At 46.7% G+C, this 27,710-nt stretch overlaps 1 protein-coding gene across 2 annotated transcripts in view; it reads right to left on the bottom strand.

The window, feature by feature from the left end:
- The window catches only part of CLIC6 (chloride intracellular channel 6), a 44,312-nt gene extending 17,224 nt beyond the window's left edge, over window positions 1–27,088 (bottom strand). The window contains exon 1 of one of the 2 annotated variants that reach the window (XM_067035377.1): window positions 25,938–27,088. In XM_067035377.1, coding sequence (XP_066891478.1) covers window positions 25,938–27,059 — 1,122 coding nt within the window. In that variant the 5' untranslated portion in view covers window positions 27,060–27,088. Of the gene's footprint in view, window positions 1–668; window positions 703–25,937 lie in introns of those variants that run through there. The other variant, XM_067035379.1, reaches the window with a different exon arrangement.
- Window positions 27,089–27,710: the final 622 nt, after the last annotated feature.

The raw sequence follows: 27,710 nt of genomic DNA, 5'->3' as shown, positions 1-27,710 counted from the left end.
AAAACCCAAACAGGATTGGGTGAACCAAGACCACTCGAGTTCTTGTAAACTGGATCCAGTGAATGGTCCCAGCTTCTTTCCAGGTCCTCCCGATGAAAACCAGATCTCTCACCCTTTTCCTGAACTTCACTCCGACCCCAGCACTGCCTTCCTCCTTTGAAATACTCCTTGCCAGGGTCTCTGAGCCTCCCACCCAGATTCCTGCAGCAGCCTCCTGCCGGGTCTCTCTGCCTGGGCCTTTCTAGCCCCTCCCATCTTTCCCGTATCCTGGATAAGGTTAACCCAGATGCCACTGTCCTTAGCACATTCCGACGGAATGCTGCTCAAGTGCAAATGCCAAACACACTGCTATCAAGCAGTGTGACCAGGGCAGAGCCCCTAACCTTCCAGCGCAGCTCTTTCGTTGCTCATTTACAGCATAAGGTTAATTTTACCTGCCCCTCCACGTTGGGTGAGAATGAATTAGACGTTAAGCAGAAAACACACAGGATGACGCCTAACGTGCAGAAACATTCTGTTACACTCTCCCTCATTCTCCCTCCCCCGACCTGCCTCCCCCTTCCCTTCCTTTCTGACTCCCTCCTGCCCTCCTCTGCCTTCCCCCCCTCCCCTCCTCTCCACCGTCTAATCTGTGCCGGCCAGTTACTGCCCTTAAATGCTGTCCTTACCTCTCCCACGTCACCTTCCTGAAGTCCCCCTTGTCTACCTGCCACCACCTTCCTCCTGCTCAGGCCAGGTCAGTGACTTTTTCCAGCTCTGTATCCTTTTCCATGAGGTCGGCATTTCTTCTTGCTTTTTCTGAAGTTCACGGACAATACGGTCCGCTCTGCCTGGTTTGATACCAAACTGTTTCCTAAATTATTTTCCATTGGTTCCATCCCTTCAGGGAGGACCGCATCCGCCTCTGTAGAGCCAGTGATTAACTTTTTTCCCTGGCAGTGCCCAGGACGCATTCAATTTCCTCCAGCTCCCCTGGCAGTGTCACGGAGCACAGCCAGGCCCACAGAAGTCACTCCAGGAAAACTCACCTTGTGGAGCCAGTGGTCACCGTCCTCAAAAGTTCTAAGAAGTTCCTTATCACGGGGAGTTCCTTTAAACACGGAGAAGCCATGCCTCACCCCTGAGGATGATATCAGCAAGTCCAGCCTCATCGGCCCCATGCCCTCCCCAGGGTCCTGGGGCTGCTTTCTTCACCCACCCAAAAGGACGATCGCTGGGTGACCCGGTTTGCCTGGGACTGTGGTTTTTAAAGTGGGAAATCCCTCATCCTCCCCAGTAAGTCTCAGGCAAGGCGGGAGAGCTGGTCACCCTACTGTCCACCCAGATGAGAGCTTTATTTTGGGGGAGGGTCAAAAACATTATTAACGACCTCCTAGTAACCTAGAAGTGGGGCTTTGTTCCTCCTTCATCAGAAGACCATCAGCACAGATGAACGTAACCGATTGATGAGATTGGGTAGTTGATCTCTTGAATGCTGAGGAGTTGGGACTATCGGCTCCCCAGGAGGGAGAACAGGTGAACAGAGGCTGAGGCCTTCTGGGGTCAGCAAAGGAGGCGGGAATTTAAGACGAGCCTGGCAAACTCCCCAACTTGCGCAGAGCCAGCTAATACAGGAACGGCATTTCGCCTCCCGGCTGTCAGGCCACCTTCGAGAAAGAGAAGCAGTTAAAATCGGTGGTACAGTTCAGGTAGCAGTAACTGTACCCCAGAATTGCCCGGCTCTGGGTGTGACAGACCCCAAAACACTAGCTCGAAAACATATCTGCACCCGCATGTTCACTGCAGCATTATCAATAATAGCCAAGATACGGAAACAACCAAGTGTCTACCGACGGGCGAATGGATAATGAAAATGTGGTGTATATACACACAATGGAATATAATTACGCTATTAAAAAAACTGAAATTCTGACATTAGTGACAAGACGGATAGACTCTGAGGGCGTTGGAGGACAGAAAAAGACAAATACCATATGACCTCATTTATATGTGGAATCTAAAACAAAACAAAGCTCAGAGTTACGGAGAACAGATTGGTGGCTGCCAGCGGGGCAGGGGGAGGTGAAATGGGTGAAGGGGGTCAAAAGCTACAAACTTCCATTTATAAAATAAATAAGTCCTGGGGATGTAAGATACAGCATGGTGACTATAGTTAATAAAAGTGTATTTTATCCTTGAAAGTTGCTAAGAGAGTAGAGCTTAAAAGTTCTCACCACAAGAAAGAAGAAAATGTCGTAACTATGTGTGGTGAGGGATGTTAGCTACACTTTCTTGGGGTGATCCCTTCAAAATATACACAAATATTGAATCTTTATGTTGTATACCTAAAGCTAATATAACGTATGTCAAGTATACCTCAATTTAACATTTTTAAAGTAAATAAAAACTAATTTAAATTAAATTAACAGATAAAGAAACTGTCCTCCCTTGTGGATAATCTGGATGCTGGATACCAGCCCATGTCAAACGATAGCCCCTGGAAGAATGGTTTAGTATTTCAGTCAAGATCTATCTATTCTACACTGTTAGGTTCAGCCTCTGAAGCTCTAGGTAAGAAAGAAAATAAGCAAACTGAAATGAAATCAGAACACATCCACTGTGTTCTGTGGCTGAGACTCACCTCTCCACACCTGCACATATCAGTATGTGTCAACTTCCTCTTTCCCTCTAGTGGCACTTGGTTCAGAAAACTGAGGGCGCCCTGAGAGACTGGACACCAGCAAAAGGAAAGACTGACTAAGTGCTTTCCCTTCCTCTTAAGTTAGAGGATGAAAACCTTGAATTCTTTTCGGTATTCTTGCTTGATTTGGGGTTTGTTTCTGTTTTTTTTTCCTTATCAAATTACCTACCTTATTTGAGTATCGTCAATAAAGAGCTGAGATTTTAAAAAACTGTAATGCGGATATACGTAAATTTGCATCGTGCTCTCTTAAGATTAACGATCATAACCGTGAGGTGCACCAAGAGGGAAAAGGGCAGAGTATCACTGAGATCTAAGAAATAAAATACTGAAAAACTTTTAAAAATTGGTGGTGCAGGGCTTCCCTGGTGGCGCAGTGGTTGAGAGTCCGCCTGCCGATGCAGGGGTCGCGGGTTCGTGCCCCGGTCCGGGAGGATCCCACGTGCCGCAGAGCGGCTGGGCCCGTGAGCCGTGGCCACTGACCCTGTGCGTCCGGAGCCTCTGCTCCGCAACGGGAGAGGCCACAGCAGTGAGAGGTCCGCGTACCACAAAAAAATAAAATTAAAAAAAAAAAATTGGTGGTGCAAGTCAGGTGGCAGACCCACCCCAGAATAGCCCGTGTCTGGGTGTGACAGACACTCCAGACCAAAGGGCACCGCACTAGTGGGCCGGAACCATGACCTGCTCATCCTTAAATCCTTAAATCGATCTCAACAAAGGCCACGATTTCTGTTTGATCCTCCATATTACCCTATGGGTCAAAAAGAACAGCAAGAACTTCTGTCCCAGTCAAATAGGAAAACCTTCCAGGTATCCCCTAGGTCATGGGCTGGGAGAAACCCTGGCAGACTTGCGTGTGCACCTCTGGGGAATTTAGGGCTGGAAAGATCAGTGTGATTAGTAAGTATCAGCTTGGAATTCAGCTCCCACCTCTCATGCTAAAAAAGAAGACACATAAGTAGATTCATCTTCTCAAAATAGTTCACCGAGGGCCTTAAGAAGTTCACAGATTCCAGATCTGTCACTTACACACGTCATTAGAAACAAAATGGCTCTTTTAATTTGGAGAGGTTCCGGCTCCAGCAGGGCCCCTCCTCAGCACAAAGGGCACTGGCTGGGTAGTCGGCTTGTTTGTTTTACACCCCCCTCCTTTCAGTAGGGTGACTTGGAGGCCACTTGCAGGAATCCATGATAATAAAACACACAGCAGAAGCAAGTGAAAAGTGCAAAGGACAGACAGTGCTTGGGACATTTCACAGTCCTGGGGGACAGCTTTGGTAGCCAAGTGGGCTGGGGGCGTGGAGGGAGCCTCTGGCTGGGTGCTACATATTCTGTTTCCTCCCTAGGAAACCTGTGCTAGAAGTCAAGATGACAGTGAGCTTGTCTGGCATCCCCTAGCCCCGCACTTGCAGGCAAACAGTCTTCCTGCCAGGTTAACAACAGAGCACCCCCTTCCCGGACACACACAGCCACGCAGGACCGGCATCCACCTGTGAGAACTGGGGAGTCCAGCAAAGCTACGCGGACAGCCCGCTCCTTCTTCCGGCAGTGCAGGCAGCGTCAAGGTACTCCTTGAAAGATCCTGTCAACACCTCTCTAATCCAGTCCATCACAGCCCACGTAGCCTGTTCCTTGTCATGTGGCCAGAAGAGTTGGGGTCTGGGATTTTTAAGGCAGGTAGAACCAACTGCCTGATCTTGGCCATAAGCAGCTCTCAATAGAAACACCAGGGTGCTGAGCACAGAGCAAGACCACTGCCTGCTGCAGAAAAAGGACTTTTTGGACTTGCCCTTCTCATTTCAGAGTCTGAGAAGGCATTGGTCAAGGACCAGTGGGCAATCTCAGAAGCAGCCAGGAAAATAACCACCAATTAATCTTCCGAGGAGGTCTATGCTTGACGGCCACTCATTCTAGCCATGGCCTGGGGTGACAATGACGGAATGTGAAAGAACAAGTTCAAAGTCTATGTGCCAGTGCAGTAGGCAGAATAATGGCCCCTCAGAGGCCCACATCCTCATACTCAGAGCCCGTGACTATGTTACCTTAATGGCAAAAAAGGACTTTGCAAATGTGACGGAGGTTTGAGATAGGGAGGCTACCCTGGGCTGTCAGCTGGGGCCAGTCTGGTCACAGGCATATCCTCAAAAGTGAGAACCTTCCCCAGCTGTGGTCAGAGAAGATCTGACTAGAGAACGATGGTCAGAGAGATGAACGTTGCTGGCTTTGAAGATGGAGAAAAGGGGGGCCCAGGCCAAGGAATGCAGGTGCCCTGTAGGAGCTGGAAAAGGCAATGACATGGATCTCCCCTAGAGCCTCCAGAAAGAAATGGAGGACCACTGGTGCCTTAGTTTCAGCCCAGTGAGACCTGTGTCAAACTTCTGACCAATGGAACTGTCAAATAATAAATCTGAGTTGGTTTAAGCCACCAAGTGTGTGGTAATTCGTTACAGCAGCAATAGAAAACTAATATAGCTCATGATTCCATATGGGAATCCTAAACCTTTTCCTAAGACGACTCAGTGGATTAGTCACACAGAAGGATGAACCCTGAAGTAGGCTGCACTTAGCCTATTTCTAGAAACTTCCTGCGTGAGCCTCTCCTCATTTGCCAGGGATTTGCAATGTTGTCATGTGAAGAAGCTCTGTACTGAGCCCACCAATAGCCAGGCCAAGACCACAGCTCCTCTGTGTGGACTTGTGAATTACAATAGCCTTTTTGATCTGAATTGTGGGAAGGCCTGCTCTTTCCTCCCCGTCACCTACGGGGCCACAGAGTCTGGCGGACAAGCCCCTAACACAGGGGGCTTGGCTACTTGACTCAGCAGGCTATATATTCCCCCCAGTTTTTTAATTTGGTAAAACCGATCTGAGGATACATCTGGCCAAAAATCTAACAAGGCACAGTTACAGATCATCCTCTCAAGATGAGGGATCCACCGTGACATTTTGCTCTTTTTAATCTCGGTTCCTTACTATGGTTTTTAGAGCCTGCCTTCTCAAAAGGACTCTGGCGTCAGGTGTGCAAGGTCTTCAAGAGGTTATGAGCGCCTCCTAGTGGTCTTGAGATGCACCTTCCGACTTATCACCTTCCCTTTAAACACACCCATTCCTCATCAGGGTCTGGTGGAAAATGTCACAAATAAGTTTTTAGGCCCGGCAGGAGGCTAAACCTTCCCAATTTGCCTGGGACTCAGGTTTCCTGCTACCCAGGATTTTCAGTTTTAAAACCAGGAAAGTCCTGGAAAGACTAGAGTGCCTTGGTCTCCATACCCATGACCCCCTTGAGACCCCATAGGAAAACTACCCAGAGAGGGCGTGGTCTTCCTGTCCCTGGAACCGCAGTAACCGGGTACCAAACACAATTGGGACCCAAACGGTAATGCCTTTACTAATGCAACTCTCTGTGAGATCAGCAGCTGACTTGAGCACACTTTGCTCATGATAGGAAAATAACAACTGAAGATTTGCAAATTACTTCTGGACTCTCATTGAGGAACCATGGGGAGAGGAGGGAGGAAGCGTGGTGGGTGGGAAAGTAGGGTCACCCCATATGCTGGGCAGCAGACCATGAAAAAGAAATTCTGATTTTCTCTACAAGTGTTCAGATTCAGTTTGTTCAGAATTCTCTAGCTCTTTTGCAAAATTCTTTAGAAACATGTAGGTTCCTGAAAAATAAACGAACTCCCTCTCTATTTTTCTTTGTAACGTTCATAAGTTTTAAGGAGGCCAAAGGTCTGAAACTATTTACAAAGATGAAAGTCTAGTGCCTTCAAGACAGTCATGTTGGTTTCGATGGCCAACTTACGAAAGTTGTATAGATCTGGGTCAGGGAAGGAGGAGACTGGGAATTTTATAATATTTTATGTTCAATCTGAAACTAGTCAGTTAATCAGAAATACCTTAAAGGTTATTGAGGGAATTCTTATTGTGGATTTTAGAATGCTTTCCTTTTAACATTGAAAGACGGCAGATATCAGAGGCTTTGTGATTAACTTTCCAGGTAGAAGGCAAGGATCACCTGTATGGTATGATATGTGAGTGTTGGGAGAATCCACCTGTCTAAAAATGCCCACATCGTCCTTCCACAAAAGCCTGAATCTCAGAGAATTGTCTAGAAAAAAAGCCACTGTCTGTTAAGAAATGGTGCTGGTTACTCTTGTCTTCCCCAGGGCCAACCCAGGGGAGGACACCAATCCCAGAAACCTCTAAGCTTCCCACAAGCTGACACTGTCCATTTCCTCATACACAGCATGAAAGGGTCCATTTTGCCAACACTTTCTACACCTTCCTACAGGTGTTTGATGAAGTGGCAAAGTCGTTAAAGTGCCTTCCGTAAAGGTATGCTCGTCAGATCTCATTCCAAAAAGTTCAAGGCAGTTTTAAGAAGCCATAGTAATCACTACAGCTGGTCACTATAGATATGGAAGGTATTCAAAATATAAAATTAAATCCCAAAGACCTTGAATAACCAAAGCAATCTTGAGAACGAAGGCCAAAGCTGGAAGCTCACGCTTCCTGATTTCAAACTACATTACAAATCTATAGTAATCAAAATAATATGGTATTGGCATAAAACCAGACACATAGATTAGTGGAAACAGAATTGAGAGCCCAGAAATAAACCCACGCAAGTATAGTCAATTAACTTACAACAGAGGAGGCAAGAATATATAATGGGGAAAGGATAGTCTCTTCAATCAATGGTGTTAAGAAAACTGGACAGCAACATACAAAAGAATGAAACTGGACCACTGTGTTACATCATACACAAAAATTCATTCAAAATGGATTAAAGACTTGAATGCAAGACCTGAAACCACAAAACTCCTGGAAGAAAACATACGCAGAAAGCTCCTTGACATCAGTCTTGGTGACAATTTTTTGGATTTGACACCAAAAGAAAAGGCAACAGAAGAAAAACTACACGAGTGGGACTCCATCAAACTAAAAAGCTTCTGCACAGCGAAGGAAACCATCACCAAAATAAAAAGGCGATTTACTCAATGGCAGAAAATATTTTCAAATCATATATCCAATAAGGGGCTAATATCCAAAATATATAAAGAACTTGTACAGCTCAACAGCAAAAAAACCTCAAACAATCCGATTTTAAAGTGAGCAGAGGACCTGAACAGACATTTTCCCGAAGACATGCAGACGGCCAACAGGCACATGGGAAGATGCTCAACATCACTCATCATCAGGGAAATGCAAATCAAAACCACAGTGAGATCTCACCTCACACCTGTTTTAGAACAGCTATTATCAAGAAGACAAAAAATAACAAGCGTTGCAGAGGGTGTGGAGAGAAGGAAACCCTCGTGCACTGCTGGTGGGAATGTAAATTGGTGCAGCCACCGTGGAAAACAGTATAGAAGTTCCTCAAAAAGTTAAAAATAGAACTACCATTTGATTTAGCAATTCCATTCCTGGGTATTTATCCAAAGAAAATGAAAACACTAACTCAAAAAAAGAAACATGCACCCCCGTGTTCATTGCAGCACTATTTACAATAGCCAAGATATGGAAACTAACTAAGTGTCCATCAACAGATGAATGGATAAAGAAAATGTGGTATATGTATATACACACACACACACACACACACACACACACGCACACAAAGGAATATTATTCAGCTATTAAAAAAGATTGAAATATTGCCGTTCGTGATAAGATGTATGGATTTTGAGGGCATTATGTTAAGTGAAATAAGTCAGAGAAAGACAAATACCATATGATCTCATTTATATGTGGAATCTTAAAAAAAAAAAAGCAAAACAAGCTTATACATACAGAGAATGGATTGATGGCTGCCAGAGGTGGGGATGGGGGTGAAATGGGTTAAGGGGGCCGAAAGGTATAAGTTTCCAATTATAAAAAAAATAAGTCATGAGGATGTAACGTACAGCATGGCAACTATAATTAATAATACCATATTGCAGTCTTGAAAGTTGGTAAGAAAGTAGATCTTAAAAGTTCTCATCACAAGAAAGAAAAAATTTTGTAGCTCTGTGTGATGATGGATGCTAACTACACTGACTGTGGTGATCATTTTGCAATAAATACAAATATCAAATCATTATGTACACCTGAAACTAATATAAGGGTGTATGTCAATTATACCTCAAAAAAATTAATTCATTAAATCAGGTACACTGAAAAGGAGCCACCTAGGGTACTGAATAGATTTGGTTTTCTAAATTAAAGTTCATAGTAGGTCTCATGGATGACATAGTCACTGAAAATGTTTGCTTCATTTTAAAGAACAAACAGAAATGTCTGATCAATCAGGTAATCGGTTTCTCCTGCCAGTGTCTTGCTTAATGGAATAATGGAATTATCCCTAAATGTTTTTTGCAACTTCAACCAGAAGAGCAAGCAAATGAACAGCTCGCAGCACAAACAAAACTTCTTGCAAAGGAGAGGGGCAATTACGTAATGCACAATGGGAGATGCCAGATCAAGGCACTTTTTAATTAATTTATTTATTTATTTATTTATTTTTTTGCGGTATGCGGGCCTCTCACTGTTGTGGCCTCTCCCGTTGCGGAGCACAGGCTCCGGACGCGCAGGCCTAGCGGCCATGGCTCACGGGCCCAGCTGCTCCGCAGCATGTGGGATCTTCCCGGACCGGGGCACGAACCCGCGTCCCCTGCATCGGCAGGCGGATTCTCAACCACTGCGCCACCAGGGAAGCCCACTTTTTAATTTAAATGCAACTTTATTCAATTCAGACCTACATCTTCACGTTTAAGAAACCTAAGCTACCTCAACTTGTTAATTTTCCCTGCTGCTCCCTTTTCTCCTGGCCACTGAGCTGAAGGGCAAGCCTGCATTACTAACCAGAAACCTCAGGTTTCACAAGTTTAGGTTCAAACCAGCCTGTCATCTTGTATCGGTGAAAAGAGACAAAAGAATCAATCAGGAGTACATAAAATCACATTGTGTATAAAATAGGAAAAGTTGGCTTTATGCTTCAAAAGCAGGAAAATCAGAGTCAGAATCCCCCCCAAAAACATAATGGAGTTTAGGAAAATCACAAAATTGTCCTGGAACTGTGCTCCACAGGGTAACTACTCCCATTTTAACAACTAGATTTCATTTTGTATTTCCTTGTCATCTGAGAATTCTTACAAGGTCAGGGGTTCCTAGGTCATGGATCATTAACTTGCTGAACTTGAAAGTTCTTTGTCAGTGAGCAGAGGAGCACAGTCCCACCTTGTAGTGGTGCTACAAGGTGCTAACCTTGATGTTAACCTTGATGTTAACCTTGATGTTAACCTTGACGTTAGCAATTTGAGCGGAGAGATTTTAGAAGACTTCAGACATTACAGAATTATCTGGAAGCTTTACCTTCCCCCATTTCCCACTGTTAGTTATACGACTATATTCTCTGACCTGGCTTGACCCACGCAACAGGGAAGGTCTGTGGCCTCAGACCAGAAGGGATCAGCCAAGTTCCAAATGAGGAGAAAGACCTAACGGGCTGACCAAGGGCAAGGCTAAAAATGCCCTGGCTTTATGATACAGAAGTCTTTTCTGTGCCACAAGCTTTTTTTGGTGAACTCTCTCCCCACCCTCACCCCTGAGGAAGAAAAAGGAGGGAGTGTTATCCTGTTTCAAGATTCTCTAACCCTGACCTATTAGGTCAAAAAAAAAAAAACCACCACGGCTTCGCAGTGGTTCACAAACCAGCCAATGAGCAAACCGTTCAAGGCCTCCTGTTTTCAAAAACGACATTTACGCTAAGTGGCTCGGAACCGGTGTCCCTAAATTTGTTGCAAATCTTACTGTGGCCCCAGCAATCCAGTTCCAGGGCAATGGATCCCTTTCATCTGCCTTGTGGAGAAGGACACACCGACACCACAGGAGGAGTGGCTGGGCATTTCTCAAGATGTTCATTTATTATCCTAAATCCAAGCTGGGCAAGGCCAGTTTCTTACGGAAGTGTCTTATTTCAGTTTGGTAAGGCTTGCAAAACGGATTCAGAGATGAAGCAACACAATATTACTTTTTATGTAGAATAACTTGAAAATATTGTACACTAGGGTGCCGGTAGGTAATGAACTAAATAGGAAAAGACACGTGCTCTGTATTTCAGGAAGAAAATAGAATGTGAAGATTTTGTGAGGGTTCTCGTTTATCTGTCACCAAAATAAAGGCATCCACACAGATATGAAAATGCGAGAGTCAAGAGGGTTTACAGGGCCCGGGAAAGGGCTCATTAGGTCTTAGGTATCACATGCCATACTTGTCCAGTCCACCCTCGGGCACCATGTAAACCAGACCTGCTCTGGTTCCCTGGACCCCATCTGTGTTCAAATCCACACCAACTGATAATGATTTGCAAGACCCTGGTCATAGACACCTTCCAACAACACCAGGAGAACAGGCAGCTGAGAGGGCTTGGTTTGGCACTATCTCGTTTGACACGAGGGTAAAAATGGCACAGAACACTGGGTGCCCCGAACCAGGAAACCAAACCTCGTTCTGAAAGACAAAATTGTGTGAAAATAATAAAAGAAAAGATTTTCTTCTATGGAATTTGGGATGTTTAAGAATGCTTGAGAATGTCTGCTGAATCGATGAAACCATGAGTCAATCAATCAATCGATGACCCCCTCAAAACACATGGATGGCCAGCGCTCCACCGCACTGTGAACAGAAATACTCAGTGTCTGACGTGTCAGCACATCCTCTAGGTGGACAGGACGGCGACAACGTGGCAGAAGGAGAGACCCCCCCCCCCCCCCCCCGAGAAGAGCCAGCTTCCAGAATTCCCGTGCTTTACTCCATTCCTGACCCGGTCTGGGGAACCCGTGGTGTTGAGAACATCCCGAAATCCCACCTACAGTGGATACAGTTTAGAGCCGTAAACTCACTTCACATCACTATTCTCTGTGAATCGGTTTAATAATTTCCGGGGAGATTTTTAACTCTTTCCGTTTTTATTCTGACGTTATTGGTGCAGGAAGTAAGAACTTAATAAACGATACTCGACAAACCTTGAAAACCCAATTCACCTAATTTGCCAGAATAAGGTATAGTTCTGAAAATCTGGACTGCAGATTAAAACATAATTCTGTTACTGAGATACCACCCGCTGCTACCTTTTAGCGGAAAGACGTGCATAATAAGCGGCCCTGGGAAAGACGATGGGAGTTGAACTGATATATTCACTGATTTTCCCACGGAAACAATGATACAACAGAAGATTATTTTCTTGGCCAAGAACTAAAAGGAACAACTTTTGTAGAAATGCCCACTCAACTGCAAAATTGGGGGAGGAGTGTCCAATGAAAGACCAAGTGTTCTAAAGGGTATAGAAACCCTTGAAGGGGGTGACAGAGATGACATGAGGAGAAACCAATAGAAAAGTGATAGAGTCCCTTAAAGTACTAAATTCTTAACTGATTTCACAATTTCTGTTAGGGGCAAGGAATGCAGGAAAGCTTCTTTCTCTGGGGAGATTCTGACATGGCAGTCATCGGAATTCGATATCCTAGCTCAAATTCTGGAATTCCTACGGGCGAGCCTCAGAGACTGAAGGACACCCACATTCATGAGACACACCACGTAACTGAGGTCCGAACACCTCTCTTCCGGCACCCTCTGCCCAAGGCTTTTCTCAGCTCAGCAGCATCACCTGCCTTCTTCCTCCATAGTCTGTGCCAGCAAAGTCCACGCTGGTCTTATCCCCACCTCTTGGTCAGGGCAGGAGGGAGCCACGTGGGGTGGTGCAAGAGAACAGAACACCGTACAGTTAGGAGGTATGAGGGTCCGTGGCCAGAAAGCTGGACCGCACAGCTGGCCGCCCATATCGCCACCCATTTTCCTGCCACGGTCAACAGGAGGGGCTGCAAGAGGCTGCTTGCAGGTAAAAGGCCGGCAGTCCCAGCTGTACCACCGCCATGACTCCTGTGTAGCGCAGACCGTCTGAAGGTCTCCTCGGTTTCTTTCACTTTTCTGCAAGGCGGAGGGAACGCTAACTGGAGAGGAAACTGCCCAGTCGGCCCCCTGGACTTGCGCCCTCTCTGGTTCCTCTTCTGCCCTCTGGTGGAGCAACAAAACAGCCAGCGAGGACAGCAACAAGCGACAAAACCCAGCACCAGAAACAAGGCTCCTTGCAGGTAAGAACCGTGGCCCTCATTTTCACGTCTTTGTTGGTATCGTTTATTTTATTATATCAGCTCATCCCATGACACAAACATTACGCATCACACTTCTCGTAAGCCTATAAAGGAGAAATGTATCGTACGTGCAGAGGGTATTGAGTGTTTTTTTCTTAAAGAAATAAATGACTGCACCGTTGATATCATTTTCTAGACTGACTCTGCACTCCCAAGGAGGGGAAAGCTTTGCTGCACTTTATCAGTAAAATGTGTTTATTAGAGGCCTCGGTCCAGGCCACAAAGGGGATTATGCTCTGTCTTGAAACATGCTTCTCACTCCTCCATAACCTTAGAACTTAGGGACGATTTCATTCCTCATTACGCCTAGATCCTAAGGAATATATTTTAGATCTTAAAACTCTGAAACAGATCTGAGCTTTTCCAAAAGACTATGAAACCTAAATTCATTCCCAAGAATGTATAGTACTTATTCTTTTCGACTGTCGTAACAACATCTTATTAGGTGGATTAGCTGGGTGGCCACCCTTGACCCACAAACTTAATCACTGAAGCCAGTTGCTCTTAGCTTGAAATTCCAGCCAAAGGCTTAGGTATGTCGGTGTCCACTGTCACAGTGGGTGGAATCAACTCCTGAGAAGTTACACGGACCAACAAAATGAAACTTGCTATTTATCCTCCTGGATGAATTATGCTTTAAAAACTCTGGGGCTATTTTTAATCCTTCTTTAATAATATGGCCTGATACCAACTGAAGCTTTTACACAGAGATCAAAAGCTTATTTCCTTGTAAAATTCTCACAAGGAATTATGACAACAAAGGAACACCTTGTTCTGGAAGCCCAGCTTAACAACGCAGTCTGTTTCTCTATACCCTGGTGGTTTATGTTCTCGAATGCCTGACTGTATTCCATTTCTTAGAGTGACTGCAAAGGGGAAAACGCATGCACCAAACAGAAGAACTGGCCACATGGAGCCCTCCTTTTATCTGCACTGCCCCCCCACCGCCCTTGGAACGGCTTTGACCCGCTCTGCACCTCTCACCTTGGCCGCCCACTCAGACTTCCCCAGCTTAGAAGTGTCACAAGTCACATGTCCCGGTTCCCTTTTGCCCAGTAACAAATCACTCCACATCTAGCAGCCTAAGCTGTCTGCTTTATTATATAGCATGATTTGCGAGTAAGGAATCTGGGCAACGTTAAGACTTGCCTCCATGATAATTCTGTTCCACGTGACACTGGCAAGGTCACTTAGCGGTGCTCAGCTGGTGAGCGGGCTGGTCCCAGGGGTTCAAGACGGCTTCACACACTTGTCTGGGGTCCTGGCAGGTTGGCTGGAAGGCTGTGCAGCTGGGATGGTGAACTAGAGCACCTACAGGCAGTCCCTCCAGCATGCTGGCCTCAGGGGGCTCACTGAACAAGGCAGAAGCCGCACGGCCTTTTGTAACGAAAGCCACACGGCATCACTCCCACCATATTCTACTGATTACCAGGCAGTCACAGAGGCCCGGCCACATTCAGAGGGAGGAGGATCAGACCCCACTTCCCAACGGCAGGAGGGTCAAAGGATCTGTAGCCTTCTTTAATCCACCACACCATCTGACTTCAAGGTGTGCTGAAATGCTCAAATCATTTCTTTATAGATCCAGGTCTTGACTAACTTGAACTGGTTTAAACATTTTTTAGCAGTGCCTAAAAGCAATGGTGTTTTTTGTATTACCCAGCGATGAGCAGAGCACTGTATGTGCAGTGCTTACCAGAGCGTATCTCACTGTCCGGAGAGTGACCGAGTAATCTTACTTTATTGCTGTTGTGCATGATGCGAATAATCATGATACGTTGGTTAAAATGGCATTAACAAAAAAAGTCTCCCTCCATATCTGATGTGTCAATACCTCTGAATTTTCTTTTTTTTTGGTGGTACACCGGCCTCTCACCGCTGTGGCCTCTCCCGTTGCGGGGCACAGGCTCCAGACGCGCAGGCTCAGCGGCCACGGCTCACGGGCCCAGCCGCTCCACGACACGTGGGATCTTCCCGGACCGGGGCACGAACCCGTGTCCCCTGCATCGGCAGGCGGATTCTCAACCACCGCGCCACCAGGGAAGCCCCCTCTGAGTTTTCTTAAGCATGGACTTCTCTGTTCAGAGAGTTAAATGACACCAAAAGCCATCGAGTGCAACCCAAACTTCATCTCGTCTGACCATTGATGGGGACAGAGTTGAAGGCATTCCGCCTGGATGGAGTTCAAACAAAAGGAACAAAGTTGGGGAGAGAATACATCTTTTCCAAGATTCTTTGAACTCACCGTGTCCAAGGCCCTGACACCAAAGGCACCAACAAAAAAGTGTTAATCATCGTCATTTAGGAAGAAAGCCTTGTCTCTGGATCTCCAGTAACACCTTTATGCTGGGTGACCTTCACGGCACATGACAGCTGAGACGTGCTGCATGTCTTGGTCACGCTGTGGCCACTGTCCTAAGGGCCCCATCAGAACCCCTCGTGGGCCCCCAGCCAGGGAAGAGAACAGGTGCCTGATTCCTCAGCCCCACAGCCCACTGTGGCTGGAGGCGGGCCAGCGGCACCGCAGGGGGTGGGTAGGGGTGCATAATGAGGGTCTTCCTACTGGCCACCCTCGCCAGCAAAGAGTCTCACTGGCCGGAAGGCAGGTTTAAAAGGGAACCCAATCTCGCCCTTCTCCGGAACAGCTCTACGCTTGCGCACTCGAAGCAAAAAGGGGGCACTGAGACCAGTAGCTGCTTAACCAGCACATGCGGCTTCTCCTTTATATCAATAAGCGGCTGTCTCTTAGATATGACAAAGAAATGACTGTCAAAAGCGCATATGGAGTGGCCCAGATTGGGGCTCGAGACCCTCTGTGCTTGTGCATTATAGTTATGGAATTGAGATTTGTTGTGGAAAGTACTACAGCTACATTGCTCTGCTCAGCCCTGAATATAAAAAAATAATAATAACTCCAAGTGCTTTACGCACTGCTAAAATTTTCTTAAACCAGTTCAAGTTAGCGAAGACCTGGATCTAAATAAATGATGTGAGCAGTTCGGCATACCCTGAAATCAGGTAATGTGATGGGTTAAAGAAGGCTACAGGGCTTCCCTGGTGGCGCAGTGGTTGAGAGCCCGCTTGCCGATTCAAGGGACACGGGTTCGTGCCCTGGTCCAGGAAGATCCCACATGCCGCGGAGCGGCTGGGCCCGTGAGCCGGGGCCGCTGAGCCTGCGCGTCCAGAGCCTGTGCTCCGCAATGGGAGAGGCCACAGCAGTGAGAGGCCCACGTACCGCAAAAAAAAAAAAAAGGCTACAAATCCTTTGACTCTCCTCGCATTGGGAAGTGGTCTGATTCTACTCCCTCTGACTGTGTGTGTGTGTGTGTGTGTGTATTACAGAATCACCTTGCTGTACACCAGAAACTAACACAACATTGTAAATCAAAACCAAAATAAAAACCACAGCTGGCCACCCAATTCAGTCCACCTGATATAGCAGCCACGTTTGTTCACCGCCATCATTCATTCATCCACGCGCTGTGCACAGCACAACCTTCCAGAGAGAGGGGAGTACAGCAGAAGGGCAGAGCCCTTGCTGTCAGAGATCTAGAGGCCAAATCTCTCCTTTCTGTCCGTCAGCACCCAGGCTGCCATCCTGCGCTGCCCACCTGTCCCACCAACCCCTCCCCCACGCCACGTTCTCCTCCCTCACATGGCATCGTAATTATTTCCTTCCGGATCACTCTCTAAGGCTGAGGCTCCAGAAAAGCAGGAGCTGTGTTCATCACTGTTTGTCACTGTAGTACCCCCAGCCCCCTGCAGAGTGTCTGTTACGCGGTGGGTACTCGATCAACATTCACTTTCAATAGCCTACTTGGGTCCAAAACACCACTTGGTAGTTTGAAAGACTGAAAAGCAGCTTTTCTTTGCCCCATATCAAGACTCAGCTTTCAGACAGATGACCAAGTAAAGAAGGAAAGAGAAAGAGTAAGTTGGGGTAGAGTCCATAAAACTAGTAAAAATGGAGAATTTTTTTAATCTGATGATCTTGCATGCATATATCAAATCAGACTTTCCCTCACAGACTGAATAAGTATATATCAACACGGTCTGTGTTTCTCCATAAAACTACCCTTCCAGAAGCTTCCAAATTATCTTTCCAAACAATCTTTGATATTTGTATATTTCCATCCTCCCTCTCATCAAACATAAGCTATGGGTAGGCTTCCACAATTCACTGGTCCTCTACAGATAGGATTTGTGATCAATCTGCATACATTTTGGTCAATTCTTTCAACGGATGGAATCCAAAAAAGAACATCTGGCTAGGAGACACAACCTTGGAAACAATATTGATATCGCTTCGTTGCAGATGATTACTGATCACGAATCCATTTCGGAAGATGGCAAGCCAAGATCAAAGTGACACACCTTACATTTTCAGATGGAGCAGGTTGGGGTATGAAATGACGCTGCTATCTATACATTTTAAGCTTTGTTTTGAACAGGAATTCATACAATGTAAGAAAGAGTTTGATCCTGAAAGGGTGTGTGCGCTTGATAAAATGTAACCTGCTAATTAAAAACAAAGGTAGGGAGGCAAGATTTAAAATACCTAATCCCTCAGGATTTAAGAAGTTATAGGATAAAAAGTAAAAGAGAGCATTTAAAGATTCTAGGAAATGAAGTTGAAGTTTCTAAGAGTGCTATCACAGCCTATGCTGTTTTCCCAAGTATCAATTACACGAAATGACTAAGAATAAAAGGATAAATGACTCCAGTACAAATAGTCAAAACGGTCCCATAAAAACATATGCAACATATGACAGACAGACATCTAATTTCCTTAATATAAAAATCGGGAAGACCAAGGCCAAAAGGCAATCTGAAAATGAGCAAAGGACATAAGTGGCCAGATCATAGGAAAATAGATACTAATGGTTTTTAAATACATAAAATTAAACTCAATCTCACATATACTAAAAGAGATGTGAGTTAGATGGCAATGGACATCATTTTTCACCTCTCCGATTCAAAAAAGTTGGGGAATACACTGAGTGGGGAAGCAAACACAGCACTCGTATGGTGTTAGGGGGGCATTATTTGGTATAACCTCTTTGAAGAGGAAATTTGATAAAAGTTATCAAAATCTTAAATATGCATAGCCTTCCTCCTAGCAATACCATTGCTAAGAATTTAGTTTCCAAACAGATGAATGGATAAAGAAGGTGTGGCACATATATACAATGGACTATTACTCAGCCATAAAAAGAAATGAAATTGAGTTATTTGTAATGAGGTGGATAGACCTGGAGTCTATCATACAGAGTGAAGTAAGTCAGAAGGATAAAAACAAACACCGTATGCTAACACATATATAGGGAATCTAAGAAAAAAAAATGTCATGAAGAGATTAGTGGTAGGACGGGAATAAAACAGACCTACTAGAGCATGGACTTGAGGATATGGGGAGGGGGAAGGGTAAGCTGTGACGATGTGAGAGAGTGGCAGGGACATATACACACTACCAAATGTAAATTAGATAGCTGGTGGGAAGCTGCCGCATAGCACAGGGAGATCACCTCTGTGCTTTGTGACCGCCTAGAGGGGTGGGATAGGGAGGGTGGGAGGGAGGGTGACGCAAGAGGGAAGAGATATGGGGACATGTGTATATGTATAACTGATTCACTTTGTTGTAAAGGAGAAACTAACACACTATTGTAAAACAGTTATACTCAAATAAAGATGTTAAAAAAAAAAAGAATTTAGGTTCCATATACGATTGTACATCTGTGGAGGGATTTTTCACTATAGCATTGCTTAATGTATCAAAAAGAGGTAACTACCTAAACATCCATCAGTGGGAAACTGATTATAGAATACACCCATTACTAGAAAAATGCAAAAATTTTAACAAGAATGTGAGAGAGCTACAGGCACTGATAGGGAATGATTTCTTTTTTTTTTTTAATTTTTTATTTATTTATTTATTTAGTTTTGGCTGTGTTGGGTCTTCGTTTCTGTGCAAGGGCTTTCTCTAGTTGCGGCAAGCGGGGGCCATTCTTCATCGCGGTGCGTGGGCCTCTCACTATCGCGGCCTCTCTTGTTGCGGAGCACAGGCTCCAGACGCACAGGCTCAGTAGTTGTGGCTCACGGGCCTAATTGCTCCGTGGCATGTGGGATCCTCCCAGACCAGGGCTCGAACCCGTGTCCCCTGCGTCGGCAGGCAGATTCTCAACCACTGCGCCACCAGGGAAGCCCCTGGGAATGATTTCTAAGATATGATGTTAAGTAAAGAATGTAAGATATAACCAAATGTATTTCCAATGTACTACTTTTATGAAAAAAAAAAGTAGGTGTGGTATTTTTAAAAATATGTCGACAAATTCTTTGACTTTCTCTTTAAAAGGTGGAATGGACTTCCAATCTCCCTGAAGGCTGGACTTAGTTAAGATAATAAGACAGAAATGACTGTGTGACTTCTGAGACAAGGTCATAAAAGGCATTCTTCTCTCTTTGATCCCCATGCTCTGGGGAAAGCCAGATGTCATGCTTGAGGACACGAAAGCAGCCCTATGGGGAGGATCCAAGTGATGAGCAATTGAACCTCTTGCCAACAGCCATGTCAGTCAACCACTGTGGAAGTGGATCCAACCACAATCAATCCTTCAGATGAGACCACAGCCCTGCAAACATCTTGGCTACAACTTCAGAAGCCAGAACTACCCAACTAAGCTGCTCCCAAATTCCTGATGCAGAGAAACTGTGAATAATAAACGTTTGTTGTTTTAAGATGCTAAGTCTCAGAGTAATTTGTTACACAGCAATAAGTAACTAAAACAGTGAGGATACTTACATATATGTTTGAATATGCACAGAATATCTCTAGGGAGAAAACTGAGAGGCTGGGCCTCAGGCATGGAAGAAGATTTCTTTTTCATTGCATTGTATTGTTTTATAAGTTTTTCTTATCCTAATATATTGGTTTTTCTTTTAAAAAAGTACATTTTACAAAAGAATCTCATGGATTACATTAGTGACCAAACTGTGCATAAATATCTTTAACCTCTATTTTATTTCAACTTTTAAAAAATTTAATTTACTCAACTTTTGAAATAAAGTAGAAGTAAATAGTAAAATAAAAGTTGAAATATTTTAGAAGATATCTCCCTCAACTTTGCCCAGATACAGAGCCCAGTTTACAAATCATCACTCTGTCAGAAAAAGAGCAGAGAAAATCAATGATGGAAAAGGAGAAGCTTAGGAGATTTAAGCATCCACCTCCCCAGCTCTCAGAGAAAACTTTTCTTTGCTGAATATCAAAGGAGCTCAGAGAATGGCTAGAGCAAAGCCAGCCTATTTTAGAAAATCTTGAAGAATTTGTGCTAGGGATTATCAAAGGGTCCCATTCTCTGAGTCTCCCCAAATACAACTGAATCAATAACTCTCTAGCGACCACCACTGTATGTGCAGGTCAGCCTATATATCCTCTCACAGCCTCCTACTCATCCTTGACCCCATCTCCTCTTCCTACCAGCATTACCAGGGTGCCCATTATGGACCGGACCAGACCCCGTGCCAGACTACGACATCTTCAGGGAGAAGAGTGTCTCTGGCCCTTCCACAAGGGACACTAGACTGGGGCAGTGGGGAACGGGGCTTGAGCCCAGCTTCTCATTAGCCAAGTCACCTTGAACCAATCATCCATCCATCTGGTTATTTACCTACCATTACCCAAAATCACTGACTGAGGACCTCCCACGAGCCCACCGCCATGCCAGGCAGTAAGGACACCCTGTGGATCTCACTCATGTCATGCACGGTGTGCACACGTGTGCATAAGAAGTTAGCAAAGCATGATGTTCCACCTTGGTTTCCACGCCAACTAACCTTGTATGATTTCATAGATGTAATTTGTAAGTAAGTGGCGTTGACACTGGGAAAACAAATGACAAAAAAATGTCACTTGGGGGGAAAAATGAAAGTCCCAGAAGTGCATTTTCGCTCATTTCCCTTCCAAACACATAATTCATACTTAGTTATGAAAATTACATCTCCCTTTCGAGCTCTTCGGAGACCGAACCCCACAGAGCAGGTCCCAGGCAGCTCACACCTGGCTAAAGATGCACAGAGAGCTGCAGCCTGCTGACCCACCAGGAGTCCGTCAGATGTTGGTCCCAAAAGAACCCCGCCCACTGCCATCCCCCCATGTGATACGACAGTGCTTGGGAGGCTTGATTTATTTACTTATTTACTTGGGGAGGGGAGGTATCTCCAGGTGACAATGCTCATTCAAAGGCTTGTCTTTTTTTTAACTTTTTCTTTTATATTGGAGTATAGCCGATTAACAACGCTGTGATAGTTTCAGGTGCACAGCAAAGCGACGCAGCCATACATATACCTGTATCCATTCTCCCCCAGACGCCCCTCCCATCCAGGCTGCCACATAACATTGAGCGGAGTTCCCTGTGCTGTACAGTAGGTCCTTGTTGGTTATCCTCAAAGGCCATGTCTCTCCCAAGTTCTACTTTGTTCTGTCCTCAGTTTCACCTCCCTGGAGAACCCAAATGTGATGGCGAATTCAAGTTTTCAAGCTCAGCGTTAGCTGTGTATTAGTGGTTATATGAATGATCTCCGAAACGTAATTTAAGAAATTCTTAGACTCTGGCCTGTAGGGCCTTAACTATACTTACACCCCTACTTCCCTATCGATACTTTTGAGCTTTAAGCTTTTTCGGCTGGCAATAAGATACTGGAATGTCCCCCCTGGACAGAAACCGTTCCGAGCAAACAAGTATGGCGGGGGATGAAACCTCGAGCAAACCAGTATGGCGGGTGATAAGAATGATTAAGCCAGAGTTTAAAGGTCGCCCTAGCCAACCATAACTCATGTGACTCAACCCCCCACCACAAAAACACGAAAATGTAAAGTAGGCATCCGACAGCTAACCAATCAAGGAACTAGAGCCAAGACCCCACTCCGGTAAATGTAAAGTAGGCATCCGACAGCCAACCAATCAAGGAACTAGAGCCAAGTCCCCACTCCGGTCCAGGAACAAACAAACCAATGAGAAAAAAAACCTTGATATATCCACACTTTGCATAATGAAAAATGAAAGCTATAAAATGTATGTGATTCCGCTTGGGGGGGGTTCCTCTTCGGCCTCCTGCGTGAGGACCAAGGAACCCCGGTGCACCGGCTCCTAATAAACCTCTTGCGTGTTGCAGCGACTCTCGACTCTTGGCGGTTCTTGGGCGAGCTGGGATCTCTCGGAGACCGTTCAGGTCTAACAGGCCCAGGATTATTCACTGGTCACATTAAGGTTTTTTAAGTCATGTGAATTTGCCAGAAAAATCCGTATCTCAGACTATCCCATCCCTAGACCCTGCCTCAAAGTATTAGACGAACCGAACCTGTAAGTGAGACTTCCTTAGCGACTAAACCGCCACTGTCGCTGAAGTCCTAACCTTACGCTATGGTGTTAGTATCTTGCTTGTCGTTACTATGTTGGTGTGTTATTATGTTGTCATCCTTCCTTTTCACGAGCAAAGAAGAAAAGAATCTTTCTTACTAAATATATTGCAGGGTTGCCCTATAATTTGATGGTAAATAAGACTTCTTTGAGAAAACAGAACTAAAAATTAGCATAATCAGCAATTCATTTACCATACAATAATTCAAGGAGGCTTTCCTGTGGCCTGTTCTATACATTCCTGGCTCTTTTACATCTAAGAATACATTCTTGCATGCGTATAGAATAAAACAAAATGACAAATTAATAAAATGACAATTCTCACAAAGGTGGGGCACATAAACCACCACGTGGCTAAAATTAGAAGCAGATTTTATTATTACATTTTACTGGGTCGTATGTCATTACTTTCCGGTAACCAATACATTTATCTGTAACCAATACATGTATTTTTTTAAACAGGAAGAAATGTAAAAGTTAAAAGTTCCCAAATAGAAAGAGGGCTAATTAATTTTTAAAATTGTGTTTAGTAGGCTGTCATATGAAGGCTAGGAGAATGTCTGGAGAAACACTGTAGTTCTCTCCTTAAAGAACAGTTCTGTGAATTTTACACATCAATCATGGAATCAAAAACCCACCAAGACACACTTGCCCTGACATGTTTACAAAACCCAGGAGGTCAGACATCCATTATGGAATACAGCGTCCAGATAAAGTGGAGCCTAAAGAAGGAACCTAGAGAAGGTTAAATCTGGCAAAGAAATCCCATTCTGAACTAATTTAAGGATTTTAAATCGAGTATTACAAACTCAAGAGCTAAAATAGTCTAAAGGGTTTTTGCTTGATTTGTGCTTCGGGATCTTTTGTTTTTCAAGAGAATGATTAGAAGGATAAGAAAAAAGTGAGGGCTTCCCTGCAGGTCCAGTGGTTAAGACCCCATGCTTCCAATGCAGGGGCACGGGTTCGATTCCTGGTCGGGGAACTAAGATCCCGCATGCAGTGTGGCAAGGTCAAAGAAAAAAAAAGAAGAAGAAGAAAGTGAGATATGCCTTAACAAGCCTACAGGGCACATCCTAGGTGACCCTCAGAAGCTGTGTCAAGCAGTAGTTGCTTGAAAACCAATTTCACTGTTTGGAGATCCATTTGTTTCCTTAAAGAAAACAAAATAACAACTGAGCACCAAACCAATCATCAGAGGCAAACATTCTGGTTAAGCAGTCCATGACACCCCCGCCCCCCCGCCCCCCCCCCGCCCCGCCTCCGCCTTCACAAACTACTGAGCAGAGTCTGAGAAAACAACCTGTTTTTACCTTTCATAATATTCTTTTCCCCAGAAAATGGAGCTAATTAGGAAACTAGAGATATTTGCCAGAAATAAATAAATAAATAAATAAAATGGCAGGGATGGAATGGGAAAGGGATTATTCCTGTGCAAAATCAATGAAAGTTTATCAGAGCTGAGCAGGTGTAACAATAAGAAGTCACATTTATAGCAGGCTTATTTCAAGTCAGGTACTGTTCTGAGTGTTTTATACAATCCTAATTTTGAATGCCCCACAAACTCATGGAGTAGGAACTATTATTGTTCCTGTTTTATCCATAAACAACAAAGGCACAGAAAGATCAAGTAACTTGCCCAAGGTCACACAGCAAGAAACGAGCAGAGCCAGGATTTGGCCCCAGACCCACTGGCTCTAAACTCTGTGCTACCGATCACTACAGTCTACTATCTCATACAGGCAGCCACCCGTTCACACACACCTTCACGTTCCAGACCTGTGCTCCACGTTGGAGACAGCACGCAGAGGGTAGTGCCATGTGTGAGTGGAGCTTCGACAGAGGGATACCCAACCCAAACTGGGGTTGAAAAAGTCTCCCCAGAGGAGATGATGGCCATGCTGAATCTTGCCAGGCAGGGGAGACCGAGAGGGGTGAAGGGAAGGAAACTCGATTCAGGTACAGCACATGCAAAATTTCAAGGCAGAAAAGAATGTGGTTCTCTCTAGGACCAGTAAGTAGTTGAACAAGGCTGGCATAGCGGTACCATGGGTAGCAAAGCTGGGTGGAAGGGATACTCAGGCAGTGCCAAGGAGACAGGAATCACATCACGGATAGCCTTGTGACCTGGCTAAGGAGTGTGGATTTATCTGAAAGTCTGTAATAAACAACTGAAGATTATACTAGGAAACAAAATGATCAGATCTTTTCTTTCTTAGCTCACTGGCTATGACAAAGGGACTAGATTGGAGAGAGCCGAGGATGGAAACAGAAAGACTAGTTAGGAAGCTGCATTTCCAAGCTGTAACAAGAGGCTGGAATTATGTAGTCAGGCGACCAGACGAGGGGAAATTTCTTAAACCAAGGAGCAGGTTTGGGGCACACACAGCAGCACCGTGCTCAGATTTCCCTTCCCCTAACTTCCCAGAAGTCTTCTGGCTCCCAGTGGCCCTCCTAGGGATTGTACCCTCAGGTTATGTCCCAATACATAATCTTAAAATGTCTCAGCATCTTAAAAAATTGCTCAGAACAGCACAGTGAAGAAATGCAAGCCTGTTCTTCCCAAACTCTCTTGCCACCCAAAGAACTCCTGAGATTCTGATCTTAATCACTTTGGGAACTGTTTTTTTGTTTGTTTGTTTTGAGGTGGGTTTTTTTTTTTTTTTTTGGCTTATTAAAATTTGCTTATATTTCTCCCAAAGAGGTTTAGGTCATAACCGGCCTCTATAAGCCTTAAAGTATTTTGGAAGGATTATGATTCAACATACAATGCACATTCTTGACCTTATTATCTGCTGTTTTCCCCATCTGGCCAAAGGTCTTTGGGAAGGGCTTTTTCAACAAAGATCCTCCAGCGGGCTGCCCCCGGGACCTAGTTCCTCATTTGCGATGATATCTTGTAGGAATGCCTATTTAAACTCAAAACTTCCTCACTTGTGTCTCTACAGAATCTTTGTCCTCTTTGAATCTTTGAAGTAAGGCTGAAAATAGGACATAAAGGCAGACGATGTTCAAGTCGTCAGCATCTTGCATTCTTCCAAAGTAAATGTTAAATGTTCAATAAATATTACAGTATTTAAATAAACTTCCACTTTCCTCCCAAACATACCTTATGGATTCTACAGAAATGGAAGACCTTTTCGGAGCTGAAAATTTGGGCCAGCTCTGGGTCGCTGAGGTTTGAGTCCGGAGATACTTCTCACATTACAACCTACCTGTTTGCATTTTTTTCACTTTAAGTATTAGCGTTTCCTTTGGCAGAAATTGCTTTGAACATCAGCAGGGCTTGGTGGGGGTTTGTTTTTGTTTTTTTAAGTGAATTCTTTAATAACCTCCTGACTAGAAGGGCCAGTTAGGATTTTCAGTACAAAGGACACAGGGGGACGCTGAACCCGCATCCCCATCTCCCACCACCCTCACCCCAACCTTTTTGCTTCCAAACCCTCAGTTCTTCTTCGTAACGCTCCTTTACCTCTTCTCCCCGAAACCCAAGCTGTCCTGCCTCGGCCCCGCCCCCGCGGATAGACGTGCTCAGTGACCGTCAGAGCGCCCAGAGCTTGATCCCCGCGCGTCTCTCTGGGATTAGATCTCAACAGACCAAGACTAAGGATGGGAGGGGGCGTCCTGGCAGTTGCAAGAAGCCAGATTTACCTTCACGAAGAGGGTGATGTCGTGCTCCTGTCCCGGGGCCTCTTCCTCGGACGCCTCGCCGTCCTCCTGGCCGCCGTTCACCGGCGCGGTCTCGTCGCCGCGCTCGGTGCTGACCACCTCCGCCAGGTGGTTGCTCAGCTCGGCCTCGGGCTCCCGGGCCTCCGTCGGCGGGGCCGCCTCCCCATCCGCGCTGCCGACGAGGGGCTCCTCCTCGCCTGGCCCCTCCGGACCCCGCTCTCGCCTCTCCTCCTCTGCCTCCTCTCTCTGCCCCAGGGGCCCACCCTGGTCCGCGTCCTCGCCAGCATCTACCCTCGCGCCCCCGGGGGCCGCTTCCTGCGACTCCTCTCCCCCCCGGTCCCCCGTCTCTTCCGCGGCCCCCGCCGCTGCACCCCGAGGCTCCCCCGCAAGCTCCCCGGGGCTGCACTCCGCGTTCTCCGCCGATGCGGCCTCAGTCGCCTCGGCCTGGGGCTGGGGGCTGCCGTCCCCTCCGTCCCAGGGCTCACCCTGGGCCCTGTGCGCCCCTTCCGCCGGCCCCCCGACATCCGTGCCGTTCCCCGCCGGCCCCTCGGCGACCGTGCTGTCCCCCGTCAGCCCGTCGGCGTCCATGCGGGCCCCCGCCTCCCCAGGCGCGCTGCCTCCCGGCTCCTCCGGCCCGCTCTCCGCCTCTTCCTTCGCCCCGGGGGCCGCGGGATCCCCAGGCTCCACCTGCGCCTCCCCCGGGGCCTCGCCCTGCGCGCCGCACCCGGGGCTCGCCTCCTCCGCTAGCTCCGCGCCGCTCGCCCGCTCCTCTCCCTGCCGGGCGCCCTCCTCCGCCTCGGCCTCGCCCCGCTCTCCGCTCGCGCCCCGCGTCTCGGCCCCCGGGCCACCGCCTGCGTCCGGCGCCAGCTCGCCCGCGCGCCCTCCGTCCGGCCCCGGCCCTTCTCCTTCCGTCACCTCGGCCGTCGCGGCTGCGCCCGGGCCCCCGCCCCTCGGCGCCTCCGCGGCGCCCTCTCGCGCCTCCTCCCTCTGTGCCTCAGGGCCGGAAGCCCCCGGCTCGCCCCGTCTCTCCGCCTGAAGCGCCGAGCCTTCGGGCTGGCTCTGGGGACCCGGGGCGCCCCCCTCCGGCTCCGCGACCTCGGCCATGGCCGCAGATCCCTGTCTTTGACCAGAGACCCTTCCTGGACGCTGCTGAGGAGCCAGGTGGCGCTGGGCGAAGGGCGCGGTGCCAGGGGCCGCTGCACCAGCTCCGAGAGGACGCCCTGCCCGGGACTCTGCTGCAGGCGCCTGGGCCGTACGCTGGGCGCGCGGGGCGAAATCCTCCCGCCCCAAAACGCTGCGCCCCTTCTCCCGGGCTTAAGCTCTCTGGGCTATTCCTCCACCGCTCGTGCTTCTCGCTGGTTGCGCGCCTGATTCCCACCTGGACCCTAATTCCGACCTTGGTTCCCTGGAAACGCGCTCTCGGAGGTGCAGTGCGCTGCTGGGGAGGGCGCTTAGCTGCTGCACCCTTTGAAATGCCTGGCCCTCTGTCCAGGAGTTGACCAGAAGTCCCCGGTGCCAACTCCATTCCCCCCTGAGGCTTGGGCGGGGTTTGCATCCCCTCTTCTCCGCCTATTTGGGTGGCCTGAGAGCCTGGCCAATGACAGTCTTTCTTGTGACCCTTGTGGATTTCAGTGAAAAGATCCTGATTATACTGACCGCTTTGGTGTTTTCTGGAACAGCTTCAAGTTCCAGAGCCATTAAAATCACCCCAAACACACACGACACCCAAACACCTAATTCTCACCTTCCCAGGGG

This window comes from Kogia breviceps, chromosome 5 (genome assembly GCF_026419965.1).
Source record: "Kogia breviceps isolate mKogBre1 chromosome 5, mKogBre1 haplotype 1, whole genome shotgun sequence".
In the NCBI taxonomy this organism is placed as follows: domain Eukaryota; kingdom Metazoa; phylum Chordata; class Mammalia; order Artiodactyla; family Physeteridae; genus Kogia; species Kogia breviceps.
Note: the sequence above shows the minus strand (reverse complement) of the source record. Positions and strands in the feature narration are given on the sequence as shown.